This window comes from Oryctolagus cuniculus, chromosome 14, assembly GCF_964237555.1.
Source record: "Oryctolagus cuniculus chromosome 14, mOryCun1.1, whole genome shotgun sequence".
In the NCBI taxonomy this organism is placed as follows: Eukaryota; Metazoa; Chordata; class Mammalia; order Lagomorpha; family Leporidae; genus Oryctolagus; species Oryctolagus cuniculus.
Window position 1 is genome coordinate 17,889,484 of NC_091445.1, and position 27,229 is coordinate 17,916,712.

Below are 27,229 nucleotides of genomic sequence, written 5' to 3' on the forward strand. Positions count from 1 at the left end.
CTCCCGGCAACAGGTGTCGGTTCTTCCCAAACTAAAGTAGGGGTGCAAGTCAGCGCCCTTCGCCCCTATCCAAACCCGAGCCAGAGGTTATCTTCTCCACCGTTTGCTCTACCTGGCAGCTCGCTCGCTCGCACGCACGCACGCACGCCCCGCTGGAGGCGCGGACCCACGCACCTGGGAGCCGGCCGCGCGCACCCGGCACTCACCTGGCTGCCGCCCGTCTCCTCGCCCTTCTCCGGGGTCCCGGGCTCCGCGGGGCTCGGCGCTGGCTCCGCGGGCTGCGGTGGTGGTGGTGGTGGCGGCGGCGGCGGCGGCTCCAGCAGCTGCCCCAGGCAGGCGGTGCCGGGCAGAGAGGAGCTCTTCTGATGGCACAAGTGCGCCCCGGGGCCCCGCCGCCTGCCGTCCTCATCGCGGGCGCGCTCGCCCCTGGCGGGCGGCTGGGGCGAGGAGGACAGGGAGGACGAGGCGGAGGAAGAGGAGGCAGCCGAGTCCGGCGAGAGTCCGCCGGGAGGCGTCGCTCGCGCCGCTCCGGCGCCCGCCGAGGACCCCTTTCCGGCGGGCAGCAAATGTTCCCGGAGCCGGCGGCGCAGCGTGGAGCCCTGCTCCGCTCTGCCCGCGCCTCCGGGCTCCAGGGGCTCGGGCGAGGAACAGCACAGGTTGGGCTGGGAGGAGGAGAAGACCCGATCCAGCACCTGCTTCCTCTTCTTAAAGCCGCTCCACCTGCTGCCCGCGCCGGCCGGGCCGTCCCGCGTGCGCCCCGGGGGCGGCGGGGAGGGCGACGGGGAGTCCGCAGTGCGGCGCTCAGGGGCCCCCGCGCGCCCGCCGCCGCCGCCCTTGCTCTTGCCCACCCCCAGCTGCAGGTTCTTCCAGAGCCGGGCCTGGAAGGAGGAGGAGGGCGCCGCCGCCGGCTCGGGCTCGCCCGCCGCCGCCGCCGCAGCCCGGGGCTCCATCCTCCACCCCCGGCTCCTCCTCTCCCCTCCTCCTCCTCCTCCTCCTCCTCCTCCTCCTCCTCCTCCTCTTCCTCCTCCTCCTGCTTCTGCTGCTGCTTCTCCTCCCGGAGCCCGGCGGCCGCGGCGGCGACGGCGACGGCGGACGCAGCAGCAGAAGCCCGGAGCGCCCAGCGGCTTCAGGCCAGCGCGGAGCAGAGAAGCCGCCGAGGTTCGCCGGCCGCGGGACTCGGGCGCCGCCTCTTCCTCCGGCACCTGCGGGGCTGGACTGGCACTGTCACCGATTCCCGGCCGAGGCGCCGGCAAAGTTTCTAGCTCCGAGCTCCGCGCCTCCAGTCCACGGGAGTCCCCCAGGCCGCGTCCCGGCGCCCTCTCCAAGCCGAGGCCAAGCTCTGGAGGCTGCACGCACCCGGGCGTGCGCGTCCAGCAGCGCCAGGGACCGCACCCGCCGCCCTCCGGGCAGCACCTGTCAGCGGCGGGGGCGGCTGCCTCCAAACTGGGCGCGCACGCGGCTCGCACCCCGGGGCGCGTCTGGCCGGTGACGCTGGGGTCCAGCTGCCCTGGCGAAGCGCCCCAGGACCATGGTCCGGCTCCCAGGTGGGAGGGCAGGCGGGAGCCGGGCAGAGCTGGGCAGGGCCCCGAGCCTGCTTGCGCCTAGGGATCGGGCCACGGTTGCCCACGCAGCTCGTTCCCCGGCGATCGTACGGGTCCTTGGAAGTGCGCCCCGGCTGGGTCCCCGCGAGGCACGGAGCGGCAGATTCCGCCGCCTTCTGCGGCTGCCCGGGGTCCGGGCGGAGAGTTCGCTCGCTCCGGTCTCCGCTCCGTCCCCGCCCGCCCCTCCCCGCCCTCTATTTGCCTGTGCGCTGGTGACTTCTCAGGATTGGGATCTAGCAGCTTCCAGTCTGAGGATGAAGCCGGGGGCGCAAAGTTGCAAGGATTTTACTGTGGCCCAAGATGGGAGCGATGGTCTGTGTCGCTGACCCCATTCGCTACGGAAAGTCTCCTCCTCATTCCAGTGTGTTTTTCTTTGGTTACTTATTTTCTCCGTAGCATGTAAAATGGGCAAGACTTTGCTTCTCCCCGAATCTGCTCATCTTTTAATTCTACCAGGAAAGCAAGACAACCAGTGCCCCTCCACCGCACCCCTAAGTATGGAAAGCGGGGGAAAGGCTCCTACGCTCTGGCACCCCACTATTTGATTGCTGTCTGGTCTGGCTACCACGGACCGTGGCTGTTACCCACTTCTCTACGTTTTTTTCTGTTTTTCTTTTGTAGTAAATATTAACTATTTAGTGAACACCCTCTGAGTGCCAAGCCTTGTGGTGGGCTCTGAGCACGCTCCTGTGGATAAGACAGCAGGGTCGCACCGCACGGAGAGAACCAGATGATAGGCAGCATGAACCGTGCCATGAGGACAATCAAACAGTCATAACACTGTGGCTTTAGAGGAAGGGCTGCCAGAGAAAATGCTAGACACCCCATTAAGTGCGGACTTCATATAAACAAGGATGCTTTTGCAATACGTGTATGCCCCAAACATGGGACACACTTGTACTGAAATGCTACCTATTTGTTGTTTATCTGAAATGCAGACTGACTATTCTGTATTTTTATTTGCTAGGTCTGGAAATCCCACATGGAGAGTTCTTTGGTTCGGGGAGAGGGGATTTATTTTTTTAACATTGCATATAGAGTTTCTCAAGATGGTAAAATTTGAACCAAGACTTGAGAACAAAGAGCCAGCCAGTGAAAGATCTGTTACATTCCAGAAGGAAGGAACGGCAGGTGCAAAGGCCCTGAGGTAGGAGGTGGCTTGACTGGGACATGTTCAAGGCTAGAGGGAGAACCTATCCAAGAGAAACAGAGCAGAGTGGGTGGGGCTGGCAAGAGGCAGAGTGGGACAAATGGCAGGGCTCCTGGGAGGGTGGGTCCTGTAGCAAGAGTGAGTTTGAATGTCCTGTAAGTGACAAAGAGAGCCATTAGAGGGTGTGAAAGTTAGGAGTGATCTGATTTACCAAGACTTCCCTGCCACAGCTGTTTCGTGGAGTCAATGGAAAAAGGACTTAGCTCACTGCCCTGCACATAGTTGATGTTGTAAATTGGCAAACAGACCCCGCATTTGCTAAGTCTGTGAACACTGTGCGTGGGGAAGAAGAGGCAGGTGGGTGGTGAAAGATTGGAGACTGTGTTGAAGTAACATCTGCGCAAAGACAGAGCTGCAGAGGTGGAAAGCAGAGCGGGGTCGGGAGGGGTCAGTGGTGGGGCATGTGTGAAGGGGGAGCAAAAGGGGGGTCCATCGTGGCAATGCCACAGAGCTGTACCTTCACCGTGGTGGTGGCTACAAGGATCTATACATTCCAGATCAAACTTCCCTGGCTTCAGTGTTGCACAAGAGTTGTGCATGAGGATCCCATTGGGCACAAATTGGGTCCAGGTCCCTGTTCTCACCACCCCACGGGAGCCCCGCATCAGTCAGGAAGCCTGTGACGGGCAGCTGAGAGCAAGCCCAGCCTGGGTGGTACAGAGCCCAGCCAGGGGGCAGCCGTGCAGGCTTCTCCTTGCATTTGCCATCATGCAGGCTCTCGCCGAGTGCAGAAGCAGAAAGGGTGGCACGGCCCCGGGTTTCCTCCTTCCTCTCCACTGCCATGGTCCTTATTTCCACCCATTTCCTGCAGTCGGTCCTTCCACTGGCTTACGAAGTTTCTGTTAAATTGTGCAGTTCCATCGTGAGCGTTGTGATTTCTTAACCATACGGCTGCTGCGGGCTCTGAGTGCCACCTCTTTCAAGAGAGTATTTTCTAATGGGCGGGGGGGGGGGTATAAAACTGAAAAGTTCCATGAAATCAATACAAACTGTGATTCCAGACTTGGCTAACTCAGGGTGGTGGTAGAGCTTCCCACCGTCACTGGAGACTTCTCAGTCTCTCTCATTCTTTATTAAATCGATGGGAAGTGTTCATTTTTGAAACCCCAAAGCAAACAGTTTTCCACACCAGACAAGCAAGCTGAGAGTCCCCAGACCACACACACACACGCGCCTTTATATAGAACTCTGGCTAACCCAAAAAGAAACTATAATACACAGAAGTCTTCCTCTAACCCAGGAAAAAGACTTTGCAGCCAGCACTTCCAGGGAATGGTAAAACAGAAATTCAGAGAAGCCACCTAGGATTAACGGAAAACGTTGAGAAGAAACAAGCGCCTCTCACAAGCACTCCCCGCCCATATGTCGAGTCCGTCACCCGTTGCACCCAGAGCTCATCCTCACAATTCAACCTTGCATTCCTCTGTCTTTCAGTGATGTGTTTGCTTGGCTCTTGTAGTTTAATGTTTTCATTTCTCTCTTATACTTGATGTTGTCATAAAAACACTCTGAGATTGTGAGCTCTGAACTTGTAGGATTGCAAATAGCCGAAATACATTATGAAATGTATACTGTAGATGTATAATGTCTAATGCAAATGTATAATGCAGATGGCACAGTATACAAAGCTGCACTGGATTGGTCACTTCTGTCCCTTGCCTGATTCTATTGAAGAGAGACACAAAAAGCCCAGCACATAAGTGCAAAGTGAATGGCACAAAGAGATCCCTAAGGGAACAGCAAGCGTGCAGACTCACTTCCGGCTTCCATAGTCAAGGAAGACTTCCTGTTGGAGGAGGCATCTTTTCAGCTGAGATCTATTGCAGGTGACAGGGCACTCCAACAAGATGGATTGCTGTCGCTCCCCGTCTTCGTGGAGGAACGACACAGGACCCTGCGCTGTTCTTTTGTCTGCTCGGCCCTCCCCGGGTTTGCTGCTGGTTCTTCCCGGGTTGGCTACCGACCCTCCACCTCCGTGGAGGGGCGGTTCCCCCTGCCACATTCCCCACTTCCGCGGGGGAGCGGCACACCGCCGGCCGGCTCTCTCGGGGGCTGCACAGGTGTTCCCCTTAGATGTTCCTGGTGCATGCCGTCTCTCTCCTCCTTTATGGTCCTCTCCCGCCAATCCTAACTCGGCTGCCCACACGCCGAGTATGCTGCTCTCCTCCAATCAGGAGTAGGTCCTACAGTTTATTGGTTGAACTGGAGGCAGCTGCGTAGAAGCTGTTTTCTCCTCTCCCAGCGCCATATTGTGGGAGAGCAGATGCATAGAATAAGTCTTAATTCCAGTAACAGTATAGTCCGAGTTGCTCCCAGTTGCTCCCCACAGATTGCCACAAGCAACTCAAAGCAAAATTCTTGCCACATGGCCAGATCTCAGTAAATGTCAGCCGTTATTTTATTACCACGATTTCCTAGCAATCTTAAAAGTTGCAGGCACATCCTTCGATTAATATGAAATCAATACACACACCACGTGTTTACTTCTCTACAACGCAGTAGCAATTGAGAAGACCATTCTAGGCTCTGTTGGCAGTGAGCAGAGGGGAGTCCTGGGTAGAGCAGTTCAGATAGGAGCCAGCATAAGGGACAGTGGGGCTTCCACTGGGGTGGTAGGAAGTGGCAAACGTGGTTCCACTCTAGAAACATGATGTTTTGAGGATGTCCCTTATAGGACTTGCCGTCATTTGCACATGGGATACTAAAGCATGAGGCTAACTCAGTCACATCATCTACCAAATGTAGTTCTCAGGGCAAACCCATTTTACAGATAAAGAAACTGAGTCCACAGCATGTCACATGACTTACAAGGTTACTCCCTGACTAAGCAGCAGACATGGCTGCAGCATCCAGGTCCACAGTCTTCCAATGCCATGTGGCTGCTTTAATCTTACGATGTATGCGTGGATAAACAGAATACATGAGTGCAGGAAGCCTCGGGAGAGGAACTGACCCATGCCTTCGCTGTAGGGGAGCAAGAAGACCTGTTTGGGCAGAGCCGCGACTCCCACTGATGAGATCGAAGACACAAATGGAGGCACAAAATACCCTTTCTGGGACTAATTGAATTTAAGTCCAACTAAATGGCACTTAAGGCGCCCTCTTATCAGAGGAGCCCTGGCTGCTGTCCCAGCGCCTAGCACTCACTGGGCCAGATGCCTTCAGGCCCTCATTCCCTCCCTCTGGTCTCTGAAATGGGGAGAATATCTATCCACCTGACTCACCGCCCAGGGACCCACTTTCAAGACAAATGTAATTTTCGTCGGTGGATCCTGTCCTGCTGTCACTGTGTAATCCAGAACAAGACAACCTCCCTGACTGGCTTGCTCCATCTGAGATGGAACAACTCTGCCTGCGTGGAAGGAAGGGTTTTGAACCTTTCATCGTCTCAGATCTCAGTCATCATGATTTGACATCTGGAGCTGACAGCATGTCAACAAGAATGAATTCCCGCTCCAGTGTAAACTCGCTTTTGCCTTTTGCCTCCCCAAAAGTGATCAGAGCAGCATTCTCAAATGTGGTTTACTGTGGAAGGAATCTCAGAGGCGCTCTTTCTACTTATTCTATGTAACCTGAGCCACTTTGTATTTTCTTTGTCATCAAAGTGGTAGAAAATCCTAGAATCGTAGACCCAGGGAGGCTCTGCAATTTCTGTGTAGGAGGGACATGGGGAAGACCACATGGTGGGAGGTAGAGAGAGGGCTTGCAGGTGCATTTGCATGAACCTTCTAAAAACCAATTGCTGTATCAAGGATGAGAGGAGAGTTGGAGGGAGCCAAAGTGTCCCCTGCCTTGTCTACCCTTGATGCCAATTTTAAGCTGCAAGAGGCCAGAAAGACATGATTTCCCCTTGGCCCTGCACCCAAGTGTGCTGTAACTGTGGACAGCTCTTGGGCTTCCATTTTTTATTTGTGAAATGAAGAAAAAGTACTAGTTACCCTCTGGGGTCCCTTTCAGCTTAATAATGCATGAGGCTCTGAATCAATTCTCCAATACAGGGCACAATGCATACACACACTCAGTCCTGGTCTGATTTTCTGCTTTCGGTGGTAGGAAGAAAGGCAGGTAGTGCTGGATGGGCACACAGGTAGCCCCTTTGAAGCCCCTCTGCCAATCCCGCAGGGCTCAGCACCCCCAGACAAGTGTCTGCCCGAGGGCTGTGTTTTAAACTGAAGGCTCCGGCCAGTCCCTGGAACGTGCCTCAGCCACTGAGTGTGGGAAGCTGTGGATAGCTGAAGTAGCCCTGGCTCCCTCCCAACCCAGGCAGGGAGGACTTAGATTTCTCCCGAGTGCAGCGCCCCCCTGTGGTAGCTGACTCTGTAACATGCCTTTCATCTTTTCCTCCCCCAGCCCACTGGTACTAAGCCAGCTTCTGGGGGAACCCAAAGCCACATTTTGGTCCCAGAATCCCAGCATGTCTGCCTTAGGGGAATAACGGTCACACAAAGCCCGCGATCTAGCCCCTGAAAGTGGGGCCACTTGAGAACTACTATTCATCTCTGCTTCACCTCCTTCAGATGGTCCCCAACATCCTAGAACAGGAAGTAGGAGAGAGTCCTCGGTACCCCTGACACCCTGGAGTCAGTCTCACCTGCCCACAGGCGTCCCAGTCCCTTGGTACTCTCAGGGACTGGGGTCCCCATAACCATAGCCGTGTACAAGACCCTCGGAAGCCATACCTGAACCTGGTACGGCACTCCTATGTGGTTGCTTGACCACACCACACTGCCATCCCCAAAGTCGCCTCTTGTTCCACGACCACCGATGGTGCTCCGGCCACAGCATCCGCCTTCCAGCCAGCCACCTAGAAGGGAGAAAAAGTGAGGAGCATGCCATTTCTTTTCCTGACTGCCCAGCCCTTCACATGTCCCCGTGGCCACACCTGGCCATGATTACAGAATCTTCTGGGCAGTTATGTGTCCAGCCAAGAATGTGGGTTTTGTTTTTGAGGAGGAAGGGAAGTATGGGTATTTGGGAACAAGCATCAACTCAGACCCTTGGAAACAGCCATTTAGGAGGCTTCTTTGCTCATAGAGAAGAGGCACAAAAGATTGTCTGGCTTTCTTTAGCTTCTTGTTTTGGTGTTTGCTGCAATGGCTGGAACTGCTGCAGCCTGGAGATGGAGGAGACATTACAACTGGTAGACAAGAAAGGACAGGAACTATCTCAGTCCCCGGTGGTATCATTGTGCTATAGACATCTTTGCTCTGATCCTATTAATCATTAATTGTTCATGAATTATTAACTAGAAAATTAATTTATATAGGTTTATATAGGTTTTTAGCCAGGTTTAGCTGTTTTTGCAGTTTTCTATTGCCGTTTGTTATGGATTGAATAGAACTTGGTTTCCCAAACTCATGCAGAAGTTTAAAACCAAAGCCTTAGGGCCAATGTTGTGGCACAGCAGGTTAAGCCACTGCCTGCAATGCTGGCATCCTGTATGGGGGCTGGTTCAAGTCCCAGCTGCTCCACTTCTGATCTAGCTCCCTGCTAAAGTGCCTGGGAAAGCAGTGGCAAATGGCTTGAGTGCTTGGGTCCCTGCCACCCATATGGAAGACCTGGACAGAGTTCCAGGCTCCTGGCTTTGGCTAGGGCTAACCCCAACCATTGTGGCCATTTGGGGAGTGAACCAGGGGGTGGAAGATCTCTCTCCATACCCAGTCAGTCTGCCCTTCAAATAAAAACATAAATAAATCTCAAAAAAAAAAAAATCCCAAAGTCTTGTATAAATGGATTGATGCTAATGGTCAGTACATCGGAGTTGGATCTAGTGATGGCCTCAGGTAGGTGGACCTGGTGGGCGGTCATCAGGTCACTAGGGGCTTGCCTCTGAAGGAATTCTTGGGAGAGGGCGGCTGGATAAACCAGGCCAGCCCCTGTCTCCCCAGCCTGCACCCTGCTTCACTGTGTGATCACTCCTGCAACCCCACTCCATCATTTCCAGCCTCTACCCAACACCAGACTCAACAGGGCCACTGAACTTGAACTGTGACTCTCCAAACTGTAGGCTGAAATCACCCTTTTAATCCTAAGCAGCGCTTTGCAGCTATGTTGTGAGAGTAATGAAAATCTGACCGTACACAGACATAACAATCTACCACCCACTTGGCTGATGAAACGGCACCCAGGGAGTGAAAGTAGCCAGTAGGACACTATAATTGGTGGGTGCACATCTTCATAGATCCATCCAAACCCACAGAATGTACAGAAAGCGAACTCTAACAGACATTAAGCTGCAGAGCCTTAGTAAGGACCACGTGTCAATATGGGTTCACTGACTGCAGGAGATGGAATTGGATGAGGCGGTGACAAGTGCGTCAGAGGCTGTATGGAAAATCTCTGCACCTATGACTCAAGCTTTCTGTGAGCCTAAAAAGTGCTCTAAACCACGAAGCTGGTTTTATTTATTTGAAAGGCAGAGGGACATAGATAGACAGAAATCTTCCATCTGCTGGTTCACTCACCAGATGCCTGCAAGGGCCGGGACTGGGCCAGGCCAATCCCAGGAGCCGGTACCTCAAGCTGGGTCTCCCAGCTGGGTGGCAGGAACCCAAACATGGGAGCCATCACTTGCTGTCTCCCAGGGTGTGCACCAGCAGGAAGCTGAGCTGCAGGGTGGACTCCAACGTAGGCCTCCTCATGGGGGATGCAGGTGTCCCGAGCGGTGTCTTAACCACTCTGGCAAATACCTGACCCCTGAAGTTGAATTTTTTAAAAAGTACCATCTTCTGGGATGTGTAGCTTGGAAGCATGGGCGTAGCATTGCCCCTGGTTTCTCTGCTTCATCAAAGTGTTCACAGGGCTGGGCCCTTCGTGGAGGCTCAGAAGACAACTCTGTTCCCAAGTTCATGCAGGCTAAGTTCCCCGTGCTTTTGGGACTGAGGTCGCCTCTCCCTTGCTCCATGGCTGCTTTCTTCCCTTGACTCCTGGACCCTCTCTCTCTCCAAAGCCAGGGATGGCAGACCGAGCCCCTGCCACACTTTGCAGCTCTCAGACATCCCCTCCCCCACCCCTTGCTGACTCTTCTGCCAGCTTCTAGTCTTAAGGACTTAATGCCATTGGGTCAACCTGTATAGCACGGGACAACATCCTTATACTGAGGGCAATTGAGCCGAAAATTCATCTCATGCACACAATCCCTTCACGCCTGTCTCTGTGCTCGGATTTGATTAAGGAGAGAACAGAATCTTTAGGACTGCACTTACTGCTACTTTCTTGGAGCCCCAAGCAGCCTGACACTGTCCCCCACAAACACACACCACAAAAGGGGACACAGGACAGTGGGGCCAGTCCTGCGGCGTGGAGGGTAAAGCTGCCGCATGCAGTGCCGGCATCCCATATGGGTACCGGTTCGAGTCCCGGCTGCTCCACTTCTGATCCTGCTCTCGGCTATGGCCTGGGAAAGCAGTAGAAGATGGCCCAAGTCCTTGGGCCTCTGCACCCACGTGGGAGACCTGGAAGAAGCTCCTGGCTCCTGGCTTCGGATCAGTGCAGCTCCGGCCATTGCGGCCAACTGGGGAGTGAACCAGCAAATGGAAGATTCTCTCTCTCTCTCTCTCTCTCTCTCTCTCTCTCTCTCCCTGTCTCTGCCTCTCTTTAACTCTGCCTTTCAAATAAATAAATAAATAAACCTTTAAAAAGAACAAAAGGACATGGGCCGCAGCTCTCGCTCACAGCAGGCACTGCGCTACAGGAGCTGGCTAGTGACAGTGCAGCGCTGTGTTATTCTGAATGGAACCATTGCACTGCTTGGGACCCCATTGCTCTCCTTACTCCTAAGTGACACTTCCTTTCCAGATTGCAGTCTCTGGTTCATTTCCAATGTAACCCCTTCATTCACACTTTTTTGTTTTCCCTCTAAGTGGCATAACATGGTTACTTAAGAAATATGATGATATTTTAAAAAGCTTGTGGAAAAAGAGAATTTTAAGATACATTTAGGGGCAAGCACGTGGTGCAGGAGTTAAGATGCCCCTTGGGACACCAGCATCCCTTATCTACCTGGTTTGAATCCTGCCTGTACTTTCAATCTAGTTTGCTGCAATGCTGCACCTGGAAGGCAGCAGACAACGGCTCACCTGTGTGGGTCCCTGCTACTAACATGGGAGACCTGGATCGAGTTCCCTCTTGGTGGTTTCCACCTGGCCCAGCCCCGGCTGGCGTTTGAGGAGTGAACCAGTAGATGGAAGACCTCGCTCTGTTTCTGCATGTCTCTCTGCCTTTCAAATGAAGAAAGAAAATCAAGAAAAATATTTTTAAAACTATATATAGTGCAGAAAATATTGAAATCCATGCACACAAGGGCTCTTTGCAAAGTTCATGAAAATGCTCCTGTTATAAAAATACCACATATAGACTTCAAAAAGTTTTACCTTCTCTTTAATTTGATTTTCAGTGAACTTACTGAAGCATCCTTGGATTTTATTTCAAACCAGTGCTGAAAACATCATGCGCTTCTGCCATGCTGTGTTTTGTTACTGCCCACCTAGAAAACTTACCAGCAGCAAGGGCAAGTTCAAGGGGCCTCAGGTAGAATTTTACTCTCGGGTAGAAATACACTTCTGTATGCATTCCACAGGAGAGAGAAGAAAATGGGAGAAAAGACAGTACTGTAATATGTATCTGTTAGGTAGGAAAGTCAGTTATGAGCTTATGTGTGTGTGACATAAAGGCCCAAAGAGAAGACATATATGTCCAGCATATGCTGCATCTCAAGGTCATCCCTACGGTGTTTCAGGGGCAGCCATGCCCTGCCCTGCCCTGCCCCCTTCCACCCCTTCTGCCCAACAAATCTTCCACACTCTCCCAGGGGCAGCCCAGTATCTGCATCTCAAACACCCTGTTCCCTTCCTCCTGCCTGATAACATTTGCATCCATAAAGTCCTTTGTTTCAGACCTTCCACAGGAAGAAGCTTCTGAAAATTTGCAAAACTCAGGGAGAAGCTTCTTAACATTTACATCCATTAAGTCTTTCTTTCCAGGAGGAAGCATGTGAAGACAATGACCCACTTCTTTAAAAACCCCCGGCCTAAATGTAGACCTGGCACTCTCTCTCAGGTCCTGTCTAGAGAGGTGCCCATCCGTTTTTGCGGATGTCCCTACCCTAATAAACTTTGCTACTTTTACTTTCCACTTCTCTGTCTCATGCCTGAATTCTTTCTTGCGCGAAGACAAGAACCCTGCAATTTCTCCGGTAACATATCAACCTTCGTGGGAAAATAAAACCAAGTACAGGTGTTTTTTATGCCAAAAGTTACATTTGATAACACTGTATCAGCTAAGTAGGTTCCTCAGACCCTGGTTCAGAGCCTGGAATTCTATCTCTCAGGCTTGTTCTAAACCTTAGCTTCCAGGTTCATCCATGGTTAAACCTCTCAATTCTGCCCATGGAGGTAGATAGCTAGCATTTGTCTTGTTGGCGACCCCTGATAGAGTAACCAAGGGATGGAGGGATGAGGATGCTCGGTCCAGCTCTCATTCTCGGTCAGTGGAGAACCAGGACAGTAATCTCACAAGCAGCACCTTGTAGGGGGACCTGTGGATTGAGCCACCAGACTCCCACGACACCCAGTGTTCATGATCTGTTTCTCATCCAGTTCTACAATTCAGCATATTGGATCCAATGACAATTTAATGGCTCCAGGATCAAGAGTCATTTGTCTGTGAGGCTGTGTTGGATGCCAGCCTGCCTGGACTCCAAAAACATCAGGTCAGGAACTACATGCCCTTGGCTGGAGCTGGGCAGCCGCCTGGCCACTGGCCGCTGGACAATTTCCCCAGCATTGGGTTAGGGAGCTAATTTGAAGTGGTTACAATGGCTTCCACAAAGAAACAAAATTGCAAGCAGCATTCTGCAAAAGGCCATCTGTGAATGAGACCTCTGTGCATTAATGAGATCGAGTATATGGCAAGAGGCTAGGCACCTGTGCAGACAGCTTCACGTTGCAAAGAACAGTGTCTTGGGTTCCAGAATCCTGCTAAATACACAAATATGCAGTAAAATACAGACTGTTTATGTTCTGTAAGAAATCTGGTTTTCCCCTAGAGTACCTCCAATCAACCAGAGGTGAGTGGAGAAATTAATGAAATCATCAACCTAATTTTAACAATCATTATGCTTTAATCATTTAGACAGCTCCTTTAGGCATGCCCAGTGTCTTCTTTGGACAAAACATCTGTCCAATGGCTGCACTTCCCTTCTGGCTTTTCTATTCCTCAGGAGGTATCTGGGAGGCTGGGAGGAGGTGACTTCCACATCCTCGTGGAAGGAGAACAGAGTCGGACAAGGTCCTCTACCTCTCCTGCTCTGGGGGAGGTGTCCTTGTTCACCTGTGTGCCTGCTGACACTTGTGAGCAAGACCGCCCTGCCACCATCTGCTCTCCCTCACCTGGATCTGAGCCAGATGCTTCCAGCTGACTCACCTTCTCCCTGACTGCCGCTGACTGCTGCCCCAACACCTGCCCCATCCCTTATCCTGCACCCCATCCAGTTACCTAGCAACGCTGAGTGTCTGCAAGGGGCCACCTAGGCTCACTGGCTCTAGCTCAGCAAGAACTACTCAAAAAATGAGGTGGGGACTGGTGCTGTGGGATAGCAGATTAAACCATTGTCTGTGATGCTGGCATCCCATATGGGCAATGGTTTGAGTCCCAACTGTTCCACTCCTGATCTAGCTCCCTGCTAATGGCCTAGGAAAGCAGCAGCAGATGGCCCAAGTGCTTGGGCCCCTGCACCCACGTGGGAGACTAGAATGGAGTTCTAGACTCCTGACTTTTGGCCTGACCCAGCCTTGGCCATTGCAGCTATTTGGGGAGTGAACCAGTAGATGGAGGATCTCCCCACCCCCGTATCTCCTCCTCTCTTTGACACTATGCCTTTCAAGTAAATAAATAATTTTTAAAATGAGCTGGGCTCATAAAAGCTGAATGTCAAAGACTCTTCCTGCCAGCTATAGAGTGCCACCTAATGTTTTGGCTGTGGCCACATCCTAAATCATTTTGCAATACCTCTGCCCGAGAGCAGTGAACTGGAACCCTTGCGTACTCTCCTGCTCTCTCCCTATCTCCCAGCTTCTCCCTCCAACCCCTAGGATTACCTCTTAGGATCCAGACAAGACAGGTTTCTCCGCCACAGTCACACATTTAAATAAGCTTTGATATACATCTAAATGTTTTCAGGACTCTCAGGTTTTAATGCAGGGCTCGGAAGTCCTTTTGAGGATCTGCAAGATAAAAGCCACGTTCACAATACTACCAAGATGCCATTTGCCTTTTTCACTCTGAGTCTCTCACAGCGTGCAGTAGAGTTTTCCAGAGACTACATGGCATGGCATGTCAAAGCACCTCAAATGAGAAGCAGATATCACAATTGAGCTTTTTATTGATCCAGATATTAAAGCAAAAGTATAAAACAATGCTATTCTTCTCCATCAAAAATATGGGGAGAATTCATAAGGTTCATTGAAAGAAGGAAGGTATGTATTATGGAAAAACACAATGCATGGATTTTAAAATATTTGTATCAAAATTCATATCTTTTAATTCCATTTTCTATGAATTTTAGAAGTATCCTAATTTATTTTTAAATAGTATTTCTATTAATGTGTAATAGCTTTATTGTTGACACTTTTATAACACATAAGTGGTGAAAATTATCTTTGCATTTGATTTCTAGTAGAGTTAAGTATGAAGGGATACAACACAGAGAAACACAAGCTCCTTGCTAGGTTCAATGATTTTCATGTATAAAAGAAGCCTGCTGGAGAGAGGACACAGTGCAGAGGGGCAGCTCTGAGTCAGGGCAGCTCCCACTGGACAGATCCCAGCAGGAACCCGAGGATGTGAGAGTCACTGAGGAAGTCCACTCAGGCCTCCCACCCCTGCCAGGAGCAGGATGGAGGAGGTGGGAGAGTGACTCCCCCAGGGGTAGATGGAAAAGTCCCTGGAAAGCCAACCTTCCCCAGAGATGGCCTCCTTCTTCCTTCTTCCAGGGTCCTGATGACAAACATAGGGACTTTTTCCCCTCCACCATTGTTTTAGGTCAGTTGTTGCCATCTTAAATGAGGAGATCAAAGTCTTCATGAAAATCTTCTTAAAGTAAGTAGCTTACAAACAAGATGACTTTTTATCCTGTAACCTATTTGGCACATCAGCGGCTAGAGTGGACTATGTTTCTGATCCTCTTTGGTTCTCTCAGTAGACAATGTCCATGGTCTCATACTCAGAGAAGCAGAAGGGAAACCCAATTATACATTTTAAAGCTCTAACTACCATGGCTTGAGAACATGAGATATTTTTTAAGTGGTCTTTGGTTTTCACATAAAGCTATGGTTATTCATTTTACTTCAGTTAAAATATTGAGATAATTTAAAATCTGGAACAGGCATTAATTTCTGAAGTCAGAGGGTTCTGGGTTGATTTCTGCATCCATTTTTGATTTTGGAATTTATGATTGTCACCTTTTTTTTTGAAAAAAAAAAAAAAAGAAAGATACTTGTGATGTAATTATGCTAAAAAGTTTGAGATAAGGAGATGATCCTGGGTTACCTGGTTGGCCTGAAATCCAGTCCCAAGTGTCTTTATAAAGGTGAAATGGGAGGAAATTGACAGGCAAGAGAAGGAGGTGGTAGGATAACACAGAAAGATTGGAGTGATGCAGCCACAAGGCACAGGATGCTGACAGATGTCAGAAAGCCAAAAAACATAAAGAACTCATTCTCTGAGACCCTCTGGGGAGAGCACAGCACCACTGGCATTGTGAGTGCACATTTCTGGCTCCAATAGAGAGTGTGGAGAATGCATTTCTGTTGTTTTGAACCATCAGTTTATGGTACCTTGTGACAGCAACCTCAAGAATCCAGCACAGGGTGGGTAGTACTTGCAGCAATGGAGTACTACATCTCTCAGAAAAGGAAAAGGGAAAATAAATCGCCAGATGGAAAATAGGCAAAGAACATGAGCAAATGCCACTGTGTTTTTGTTCATTCTTACTAATAATCTTTAAAAGAGGGAAGACAAACAGAAGAAAATCAAAATTATGTGTTTCCCCACTGGGTTGCCAGAGACTATAAAATGCAAATTATCAATGTTATTAATAATGAATGTATAAATATTATGAGTAGGTACAAATTGGCAGGGAGGAGGGGTCATTGGATTATCTCTAAAATGTCTCACTTCAAGGACCTTATCCTGCTAAAATGCTACTCATATTCAAAAAATATGTTTGCAACCAGGTATATCACTGTACAGAGCATATATGATCATTGCAACTCTGTCAAAGCAAAAACTTGAAAACAATATAAAAGCTCATTAGCAGAAAGAAATCAAATGCAGAGAAGTATAAAGAAACAATTTATACTGTGTATATGTGTTGAAAAATGGTGTTGTACCCTATAAAAAACAAGAGGTATTTATGGGTCAATAACCCTTTAAAAATTGATTGATTGTTTATTTGAAAGGTGGAGGAAGGGAGGGAGGGAGGGAGGGAAGCAGGGAGGGAAGAAGGGAGAAAGGGAGGGAGGGAAGGAGGGAGAGAGAGAGAGAGAGAGAGAGAGAGAGAGAGAGGAGAGAGATACAGAGAGTCCCCATCTTCTGGTTCATTCCCCAAATGCTTGCAACAGCAAAAGGATGAACTAAGCAGAAGGCAGGAACCTGAAATTCATTCCAAGTCTCCTAAGTTAGTGGCATGGATCCAAGTACTTGAGCTGTCACCAGTTGCCTCCCAGGATGCATTTCAGCAGGAATCTAGAGTCAGGAGCTAGACAGTGTCAAACCCAGGCACTATAATATGAGAAATGGGTGTCCCAAGCAGAATCTTAACTGCTGTGCCAAATGCCCAACCCCAATCAAAAAGTTTAAATAATACGGTGATAATATATATATTCTAATTTTACATATATTATATATATATAAGTGTGTGTGTATGTGTGTATGTTTATATATACTTATACATATAGTAAAGAAAAATACATACTACATCCTGGTCCCTATCCATAGGTTACTTTTCCATCTTACTGGCTATATCCTTTGCTTTGCAGAAATGTTTTAGTTCAATATGGTCCCGTTTATTCCCATTTGCTTTTGTAGCCTGAGCCTTTGCTGTGATATCCAAAAAAATCACTCCAAGGCAAACGTCAAGGAACTTTTCTCCTTAGATCTCTTCTAGGTGTTTTAAGGTTTCAGGTATCACATTTAGGTCTTGTATCCATTTTGAATTGATTTTTACATATAGCATAAGAAAAGGGTCTAATTTCATTCTTTTGCGCATGGAAATTGCTGCATCTATTAATGGGCAAGTGGAGCCACTTAAAAGACAAGGTAACACTATATATTCTGAATTCCATTAAATATAAGCAAATACCTTGTTCTAATGTAGATGTAGTGTGAGACACTGTTTTTAAAAAAGAAAAGATGCATTGAACTTAACAAGCCGAGTACAAAATTCATACTGTAAATAAAAGAATATATAAAGAATAAAAAATTGTTTTTAAAAGAAGACCAAAGATATGGAATTTGTTTTTCCATATATCCAAACATTATTAGGTTGTAGTAATTAAAATAATGATTGACCCAGTAATAAATAGATGAATGGGTAAGAATAAAAATATGGATTCCTGTATCTATGGAACTAGTACATGGCAAATATGATGCTGCACATCCCGAAAGATGGACTAGTCAAGAAATTAATATGGGGACAATGAGAAAAGTAAAGAAGGGTCCTGACTTCACACCAACTGTGCAAAGATGCTGTGCAATGAAGACCTACACGTAACTATACACAAATGCAGCAAATACACATTAGAAGAAGATACATCAGAACAGGTTTATACCTTGAGAGAAAAGAGGAACAAAACCCTTAACGTTATATAGTAAAAAAGACTATAAAATGAAAGTTGAATAAGTTTGCACACAACTTTAAACAAAATACAACAAAAGCCGTCACAAACAAAATTAAAAGGTAGAAAACAGAATGGAGGAAATACTTGCAAAACTTATAGCAGGCAAGAGATTCAAATGTAGAGACTATAAAGAACTCTTGAAATTGATAAGAAAAACTCAAACAACCCAATGGAGTAATAGACGGAGTTGTGAATAGGAAATTCATAATAGAAATGCCCCAGGAAAAGAGAAAAAAATAGAATTTAAGCCCAACTAAAATACAATTTAAATGCTTTCTTTCATAGAGATGAACAAAGTATAAAATACCTTGCCATCAGCTGTTGGTATGGGCATGGGGAATGGGAATCACAGTTGTTACTAATGGCAGGGTGAAGTTTATAGCTGCTTACTAAATCAGCATCAAAACATCTAAATACACATGATTTATGACTTTGCAATTCCACTTCTCATAAAGCACTGTGCACACAATAAGAGATACACGCAAGTTCTGTGTTGCAGCCTTGTTAGAAGTAGCAGCAATGGTCAATAATTGCAGGAAAAAAAAATTGGAAAAATGGGCATATTTTTCAACACTGCAGTGACAATACAAATTGTGATTTATTTGTGAAATTCTATGCAAAACATAGAATATATTCGTTCAAAAACAAAATGGATAGACTGACATTATTGAATGAAATTGGTCACCAAAACATTGCTGAATTGAAAATAGAAAGCTATAGATTTTTACTTTGATATAGCATAGTGTCATTAATAAATGAATTCCCAAATCGAAGTCAGTAGTTCATTAAGATAATACTATACCAGAATACCTTTAGATTCATCTCCACCATGGAATATTGTTTGACATTAGGACATTAAAGGAATATTCAATGTTAATTCTTAACTGATATCAATTAATACTCAGAAGGCATGTAGCAAATTCCCTATCATTTCCCAATTTAAAATATAAAAATCTTAGCAGAATAGAAAAAGATGGATTCTTCCTTCTTCTGTGATATAGTGGTGTGTGTCAGTGTATGAAGTCCCAAGCCTAATCCCATCCAGAGTAAAGCAATGGCAGAAGCAACATTGTGAATGTGAAGAATCAGGCTGGTTGCTAGAGGAGAGCACAGCTACCTGAAGGGTCTGCCAGAGTGTTCCAAAGGAAGTCGTATGGGTCAGTGTTGAAAAGAAGAGGCGAGAGGCAATTTCTCAATTATCTGTAGATGATATCATTGTGTACTTGAAAACCCAAGTCAAAAAGAAATAGAAATAACAAGACTCAGAATCAGCCCTTCAGGCATTCGGATGTGGCTGAAAAGCCCATGAGAGCATTTCAGGCCTGGAAAGCCAAGACACTGTGGCAAAAAATATCCCACATGAGAAATCTCTGTGAGTGAGACCCCAGTGAAAAGAAGGGGCCATGACAGGAGGTTGTACTTTTCTCTGAAGGGAAGAGAGAACTTCCACTTTGATTATGGCTTTGTCTAAATACTGATGGGGTTTGTGGTCACAAAAGGCTTCCGTAGCCTTGGCAGCTGATGACAAGAGCCTCAGGTAGTCACTGAAATCATGAATAAGAGTGTCAATTGTTAAATCAACAACAGGAGTCACTGTGCACTTGCTCCCCATGTAGGACCTCTGTCCTAAATGAGTTGTACTATGAGAATTAACTGTAAAACTTGTTCTCAAACGGTACTTTATACTTTGTGTGTCTGTGTGGGTGAAAACTGCTGAAATCTTTACTTAGTACAGAGTTGGTCTTCTGTATATAAATTAAAAATGAATCTTAATGAAGAATGGGATGGGAGAGGGAATAGGAGGTGGGATGAGAGTTGGGGTGGGAGGGTGGGTGTTGGGGGAAGAACCACTATATTCCTAAAGCTGTACCTATGAGATTTGCATTCATTAAATAAAAGCTTTTTTTTTTTAAAAAAAAAAAAAAAGGAAATAACAAGAAAAGGCAGTGATGGGGTCAGCTACAAGTTTAATTGATGGATACCAGTCAATAGTTTCCCATTCTACTTACTTATATACGTATATACACATATGTATTTGAAACTACATATATATATTTGAAACTACCAGAACATGAAACTAAAGTGAACAGACTTGATAAGATAAATCAAAAAAAGTATATTAGGAAAGGTTTAAAGCTCTTTTGTGCGCTATAAAAGAAGACCTGAATATTGTAAAACACCCGGATGCAGAGGACTGATAGTGAATAAATGCCATTCCCACCTAAATGAACCTAAATGAACCAGTGAAGTCAATATATGAAAATACCAAATACCAATCACAACACCAGGAAGCTTGGCATTCTCCTGGGTCAATTCCCCTGGGAAGCCCTGATGACTACAGATGGGCACAGGGTGTCTGGAAGGATCACACCTAACCTAGAGCTGCTGCTTCTGGAAGTGGGCTCCGGGGATTTTCCATGGAACTGTATTTTGAGCCGTTACATCTGCATAGTGATGCTTTCACAGTTTTCTAATAAAAACTTGTTTTTCTGGCCAGAATGTCAAGGTGACATGGAAACATGTTAACATTTCTAAGAAAGAATGAAGGTCAAAGAGTATCATGGGGTCAACATACAGGCGTGATATTAGAAGAACTGTGGGGTTTTGTTTGTGAGAGATGGGGAGACAGAGACAGAGAGAGCTCCCATCTGCTGGTTCTCTCCCTCATTGTTCTCAATAACTGGAGCCGAGCCAGTTCCTGAGCGGGGAGCTGAGAATACAATCCAGGTCTCTCCCATGCTTGGCAGGAACTCAATCATTTGGGCCATCACCACTGCCTCCCAGGGGCTGAACTGCATAAAGCTGAAAGCAGGAGCCAAAGCCTGGAATTGAACCCAGTGCACTCCAATGTGGGACCCCAACTCCCAGGCTAAAGGGTAGAAGAGTCGCAGCGGTGTTCAGCTTGTTCCCTAACTTATATCAAAGCTGTATTTACTGAAACACTGGAGCATCCGTGCTAACTCCTGGAATTCTAGCAATGAAGGAGAAGAGACATTTTCATCATGGAGGCTACAATCCTACAATCCCATTTACTTGTGATCACTTACCCCATTTAGACTGCAATCTTTACATCTGAAAAATGGGACTAGCAGTGACAACCTCCCAAATTACTAGGAAAACCAATTAAGTTACTTGGAATATTATGAGCATGCAGAAAATATTTCTTGAATACGAAGCATATGCCATCACAATTAACCCTTACCCTGGATTTTAGTGAAGACAGGAAGAAAGCAAACATACCTTTCATTGGAAAACAACTGACAGATAGAAAGAGAGTCTCACAAACTCATTGCATGATGGAACATTGCTTCCTTCTAAGAGTAATCTAAGATAGAAATATTACTTCATTTGAATGAATTTGTTAGCAACCTTGTGATCAAAAGATTGTTTTATATATCAGACTGGCATGCATCTTCACTAGAAAAGCTCTTGGGATCTTTGGATTTGCTCATTTTTGCCAGCCTCACATTCCAGAATTCCCAGCTTGAATCTGTAGATGCAAGATGACAGAATCGCTTTTACATAATTTTCTTCAAATATTGACTAATCTGATTTGGGGTTTCAGATTTTATTATGAATGTATTTCAATAATCTTTGTTGATGATACCATGGCAAATGACTTTCAGGCAACTATTTCTCCTTGAGTTACTCAATTATATTAAATTGACAATGAAAAAAGATAAAATCAGGAGTAAGAGGGAGATGAAGAGGGAGGGAGAATGGCTATTACACTGAGCTCACTGAGAACAGTAAAAATAATTGTTTTCATATCAACATATGAGGGGTCTTCAAAAAGTATGTGGAAAATGTGTATATGGAAAACCTATGCATGGATTTCGAACTTTTTTTAGTTCAAAATAAATGTTTCTTTCCTCTTTCCCACAAACTTTTTGAAGTACCCTCATGACTCCTCTATCTAATAACTAAAAAATATATTTCAGTTTGTAAATCACTGGATCAACTTGACTTAGAGGTGATCTTGCTATTTTTACTAGGAGAACATTCTAAAGAGGGACTGCATTTATTTCAGTAAATACATTATCTCCTGGTGCTTTGGGATTAAACTTTGGGACATTATTTCTGGTAGAAAATGAACAACTAAGAAGAAGAAGTGACAGGAGCTACCTTTATGTCAGTAATTTCACTTTGAAACCAAAAGTGCAAGCAAGAGAATCAATAATGAGCACTTCTCAAATGCAGAGAAGTGTCCCAGGTGCTAAGTGGACGCAAAGATGAATCATAGCTGGTCTTTGCCCTTGCTGCGCACACATTCTGGAACGGGAGCTATGACACATGCATAAGTAAGTATTAAATAATAAAGGATGATGTGTGCTTTTAAGGAAAAAAAAAAAACAGAAAATGCCTTAGAGACAGAAGAGAGAGAAATAGTTGTCTTGAATTTAATGTGTCCGAATATGACCTCTGGCCTCCCCATCACAACATGTTGTGCCTGCAGCCTCCCTGATCTCCGCTGATGACAACTCGGTCCTGCCAGTTGCTCATATCCAACATGCCTAACACATCAGGACATTCTAACGGCTCTGTCTTCAAAATGCATCCTGAACCCACCCGCCTCTCATCGGCTCCACGAGCACCACTCTTGTGCAAGTCATGACCAAACCTTGCCCAGAGCACTACTATAGCTTTGTCCGTGGTCTCTCCAGTTCTGCTCTTAGGCACCTTAGCTTAGTCTCAGTGTGTTGGCCAGGGTGCTCCTTTAAACACATACAATACCTCGTGGTATTCCAATGGCTTCCCATTTCACAAGGTATAAAACACAAAGTTTGTATAAGGGCTGCTGGCAAGTCCCTACATAATCCAGCCTCTCATTTCCTCTCTGATTCTTTCCTTCCTCTGCTCCTGGAATACACCAGGCACCCTTCTGCCTTTGGGCCATTGCCAATGGCTGTTTTTCCACCTAATATGTAATGCTCCTGGATAGCTACATCTCTCCCATCCTTTAAGGCTTTCCCAAATGTTTCCTTCTCAGTAAAAGCCAACCCTGATCACCCAATAGAAAAGTATAGCCACAAGTCCTAGTACCCCACCCCTCACCAGTTGCATCCTGGACCCCCCCCCTTTTTTTTTTGACAGGCAGAGTGGACAGTGAGAGAGAGAGAGACAGAGAGAAAGGTCTTCCTTTGCCCTTGGTTCACCCTCCAATGGCCGCCGCGGCTGGCGCGCTGCGGCTGGCGCATCGCACTGATCCGAAGCCAGGAGCCAGGTGCTTTTCCTGGTCTCCCATGCTGGTGCAGGACCCAAGGACTTGGGCCATCCTCCACTGCACTCCCAGGCCATAGCAAAGAGCTGGCCTGGAAGAGGGGCAACCGGGACAGAATCCAGTGCCCTGACCGGGACTAGAACCCGGTGTGCCGGCACCACAAGGTGGAGGATTAGCCTATTGAGCCATGGCGCCGGCCCGCATCCTGGACCCCTTTATCCTGTTCTTTTTCATAGTGCTTCTCATATAAAACATAGTTTTTATAATTTTATATTTATGATTTCTTGTACCTCTTTTGCCAGTAAAAAGGAAGGTCCAGCTATCCCACTAGTGGGTATACACCTAAAGAGAATGGCATCAGTGTGTCAAAGAGAGAACTACACATGGGTTCATTGCAGCACCATTCACGATTGCTAAGATAGCCAGACAATCCACGTGTCCATTGTCTGATGAATGGACAAAGAAAATGTGGCATATATCATACTATTCAGACTTACAAAAAGAAGGAAACCCTGTCATGTCCCACAAGGTAGATGAATCTGGAGGACGTCATGCTAAGTGAAACAAGAAACACAGAAAGACAAGTCCCATGACCTTCAAGGGAGTGGTTAATTAAACATGATCATGCTTGATTATAAGTGGAATCTAAGAAAGTCAAACTCACAGAAGTATAGGGTAGAGTGGTGGTTACTAAGAGCGTGGGGGTAGAGGGGTTAGAACTGAGACATTGGTTAAAGGACACAAAATTTTAGTTAGATGAAAATAATAAATTGAAGAGATCTGTTGTACAATATGCTGCATTATAATATTAATGTTTTATATTCTTGGAAATGGCAAAGAGAGTAGATTTTAAGTATTTTCACTATGGAAAATGGTAAGTATGTGAGGTAACATATTAATCATCTCAATTTAACCATCCTATAATATAAACACATTCCAAAATATCATGTGGTATAAAATGTACCCAATTTTTGTCAATTGAAAAATAAGTACCAAGGTCCAAGTGGGTAATAATAACTTTGTTTATCCACTGATGTATCACAAGCACCTAAAGCATTGCCTGGTACAAAGTGGACACATGAATATTCATTGAAGAAATGAGGTATTTAACAGTAGAAATTTAATTTAGGAACTATACAGTGACTATTCACCATATGCAAGATTCTGAGTCAATCTGGGGCTCAGGGAAAAAAATACCAAAAATTCATTTGAGAGCTATCAGAATGACTCTAGTGGTGGACAATGGGGAGATCTGTTCATTCCCAAGGGGGAATCCATGAAGGCAAAAGGAAGGCAATGATGGACAAAACTTGGGTGTAGATGCTAGCAAGGGCAAATTTAGAAGTCAGAATCCTTAGCGCCTGCTTCACAGACTAAGAAAGTTTCCAGGCAGAAAGAGGGTGTGAGCAGTGGCTAGGTCTGAGAGAGGGCCAGGGCATCTGCTGGCCATATTTCAAAAGTGACCATGACCTTCAAGAGAATGGTTATTAAAGCATTAACTTACAAAATCCTTTACGATACCCCGTTACAAAAACAGTGCAGTGGACTTGAGGAAAAATTTTACTTGCTGCTCTGGTGAGAGAGTCAAATGTAGGTAAGAACCAGTTGATGGTATTACTGAAAGATTACATAATCAGCGGCTGGCGCTGTGGCATAGTGGGGTAAAGCTGCCGCCTGCAGTGCCAGCATCCCATATGAGCACCGGTTCAAGTCCAGGCTGCTCCACTTCCAATCCAGCTCTCTGCTGTGGCCTGGGAAAGCAGTAGAAGATGGCCCAACTGCACCCATGTGGGAGACCCGGAAGAAGCTCCTGGCTCCTGGCTTCGGATTGGCACAGCTCTGGCCATTGCGGTCATCTGGGGAGTGAACCAGCAGATGGAGGACCTCTCTCTCTCTCTCTGCCTCTCCTCTCTCTGTGTAACTCTGACTTTCAAATAAATAAATAAATCTTTTTAAAAAAGATTACATAATCAAAACTATTAAAATATTTATGCTTCATCGCAACTTCATGAGTGGCTCACCTCAGTACGAGTAGACAGCAGGCAACACATGCATTTAGGAAAAACCCAAGGTAGGGTCCGGGTGCTAATTTTTCCAGCATCGGACAATTCAGTTCACTCTCTGGGTCTCAGTTTTCTTCTTGGTCAGACAGGTTTAATCATATTTGCCCTACCTGCTGCACAGGTTTATTGGGGAGAAGGAGTGGTATAAGATAAAAGAGGGAGCACTCTACAAACTCTACGTCTATAAACCAACTCTTCATGCCGCGACATTACCTACAGGGCAGTGTGCTGGGGACCTCATTTGCCAACTCAGTGAATGGCTTGGCGAGGGCAGTGGCCTTTCAGATCCCCACTGTCTCATTTGCAACATAGAAATGCTAATACTTGGGACCTGTGCTGTGGCACAGCGGGTTAACGACCTGGCCTGAAACACCGGTGGCATCCCATATGGGCGCCAGTTTGAGACCAGGCTGCTTCACTTCCCATCCAGCTCTCTGCTATAGCCTGGGAGAGAAGTTGAAGATGGCCCAAGTCTTGGGCCTCTGCACCTGCATGGAAAACCTGGAAGAAGCTCCTGGTTCCTGGCTTTGGAACGGCGCAGCTCCAGCCATTTAGGCCAACTGGAGAGTGAACCAACAGATGGAAGACCTCTCTCTCTCTTTCTGCCTCTCCTCTCTCTGTGTAACTCTGACTTTCAAATAAATAAATTAAAAATAAATCTTTTAAAAAAAAGAAATGCTAATACCTGTCTTGCTTTTCTCCTTTGCTTGCATTCAGGATCTAAGGGGATGATGTATGCATGTGGTTTGCCCCCTGTATAATCCTACACATTTGAAAGGAAATAGCTACAGATAGACCACATTGAAGATTGTAGTCCAGGGATGGTACTTCTCAAATGCCAGTGTGGGGGGCCGGCACTGTGCTGAAGCAGGTTAAAGCCCCAGCCTGCAGCGCTGGCATCCCATATGGGCGCCGGTTCAAGTTTTGGCTCTGCCACTTCTGATCCAGCTCTCTGCTATGTCTTGGGAAAACAGTGGAGGATGGTCCAGGTCCTTGGGCCCCTGTACCCATGTGGAAGACACAGTACTTGGGCCATTTTCTACTGCTTTCCCAGGCCATAGCAGAGAGCTGGCACTGCAGGCAGTGGCTTTACCCTCTGGGCCACAGCGCCGGCCCCTGCTCCATTTCTGATCCTGCTCCCTGCTAACAGCCTGGGAAAAGCAGCAGAGGGAGCACCCATGATGGGAGACAAGGATGAAGGACTGGCCCAGCGCTGCGGCAGCCATCTGGGGAGTGAACCAGCAGATAGAGGACCTCTCTCTCTCTCTCTCTATCTCCTCATGTGTGTGTGTGCACTCTCACTCTTGCTCTCTCTATTCCTCCCTCTAATTCAGATTTTCAAATAGAAAAATATTTTCAAAAGAAAAGAAGGAAGGAAGGAAGGGAGGGAGGGAGGGAGGGAGGGAGGGAGAGAAGGAGGAAAGAGGGGGAAAAAGGATTAAAGAAGACAGAGCTCTCTCTTTACTCCCGCTGATGGAGGGCTCATCTCTGGGTAGAGGTGAGCTTGTTCTGAGTCCCCAGGTCATTCACTCCCTCCCTGGACCCCCCAGTTTTAATAAGGCATAGTTGACAAATAAAAGTTGTGTATATTTAATGTATACACCTTGTTTTTTAAAACAATTTTTATTTATTTGAGAGGGAGGGAGAGAGAGAAGTGCTATCACTCATTGGTTCCCTCCCCAAATGCCCACCCACAATGGCCAGGGGCCAAAACGAGGCGCCAAGAACTCGATCCAGGTCTCCCCAGTGGGTGGCAGGAACACTTGTCACTGAGCCATCACTGCCACCTCCCAGGGCCTGCATTAGCCATGACAGGGAATTAGCATTGACAACCTATGCCTGGTAGCAGATTTCAAGTGCAGAACATCTTATCATTGACTCTGGTCATCATGCTGATCACTGGGTCTCCAGACTCACTCGCCTTGAGGAACGGACACTTCACAGCCTGTGAGTGACATCTCCCTGTCCCCTTCGCCCCACAAGGCCCCTTTGCCTCACTCTTGACCCCTACAGGGAAGAATAACTTTTCTACAAACAGCCATGAAAGCTCTAGAAGTTATTTGTCTAACAGCACGAGTGTGGTCAGAGAGTGAGTAGCTAATACCATGGATAAGTTCAAAACTGGAGTGCGTATTGGAATCTTGATGAACAAACAAATGACTGTAATGGGATTTGAAGTTCTTCTATTCCAAACTGCAAGCCCTGCCCTTACCCCTTATGCTGAAATTAGTGATTAT

At 47.0% G+C, this 27,229-nt stretch overlaps 1 protein-coding gene across 8 annotated transcripts in view; it reads right to left on the reverse strand.

Annotated features, from left to right (window-relative positions):
• MCTP1 (multiple C2 and transmembrane domain containing 1) overlaps nt 1-14,353 on the reverse strand; it is a 627,604-nt gene extending 613,251 nt beyond the window's left edge. For 7 of the 8 annotated variants that reach the window (XR_011381924.1, XR_011381925.1, XR_011381923.1 and 4 more), the window contains exon 1: nt 207-950. Coding sequence is in view for 4 of the 8 variants with exons in the window: in XM_051853978.2 (XP_051709938.2) it covers nt 207-950 (744 nt within the window). In the remaining 4 variants the exon portion in view is untranslated. Of the gene's footprint in view, nt 1-206; nt 951-7,490; nt 7,616-10,889; nt 11,031-11,309; nt 11,373-13,907 lie in introns of those variants that run through there. The other variant, XR_011381926.1, reaches the window with a different exon arrangement.
• Between the last annotated feature and the right edge of the window lie 12,876 nt (nt 14,354-27,229).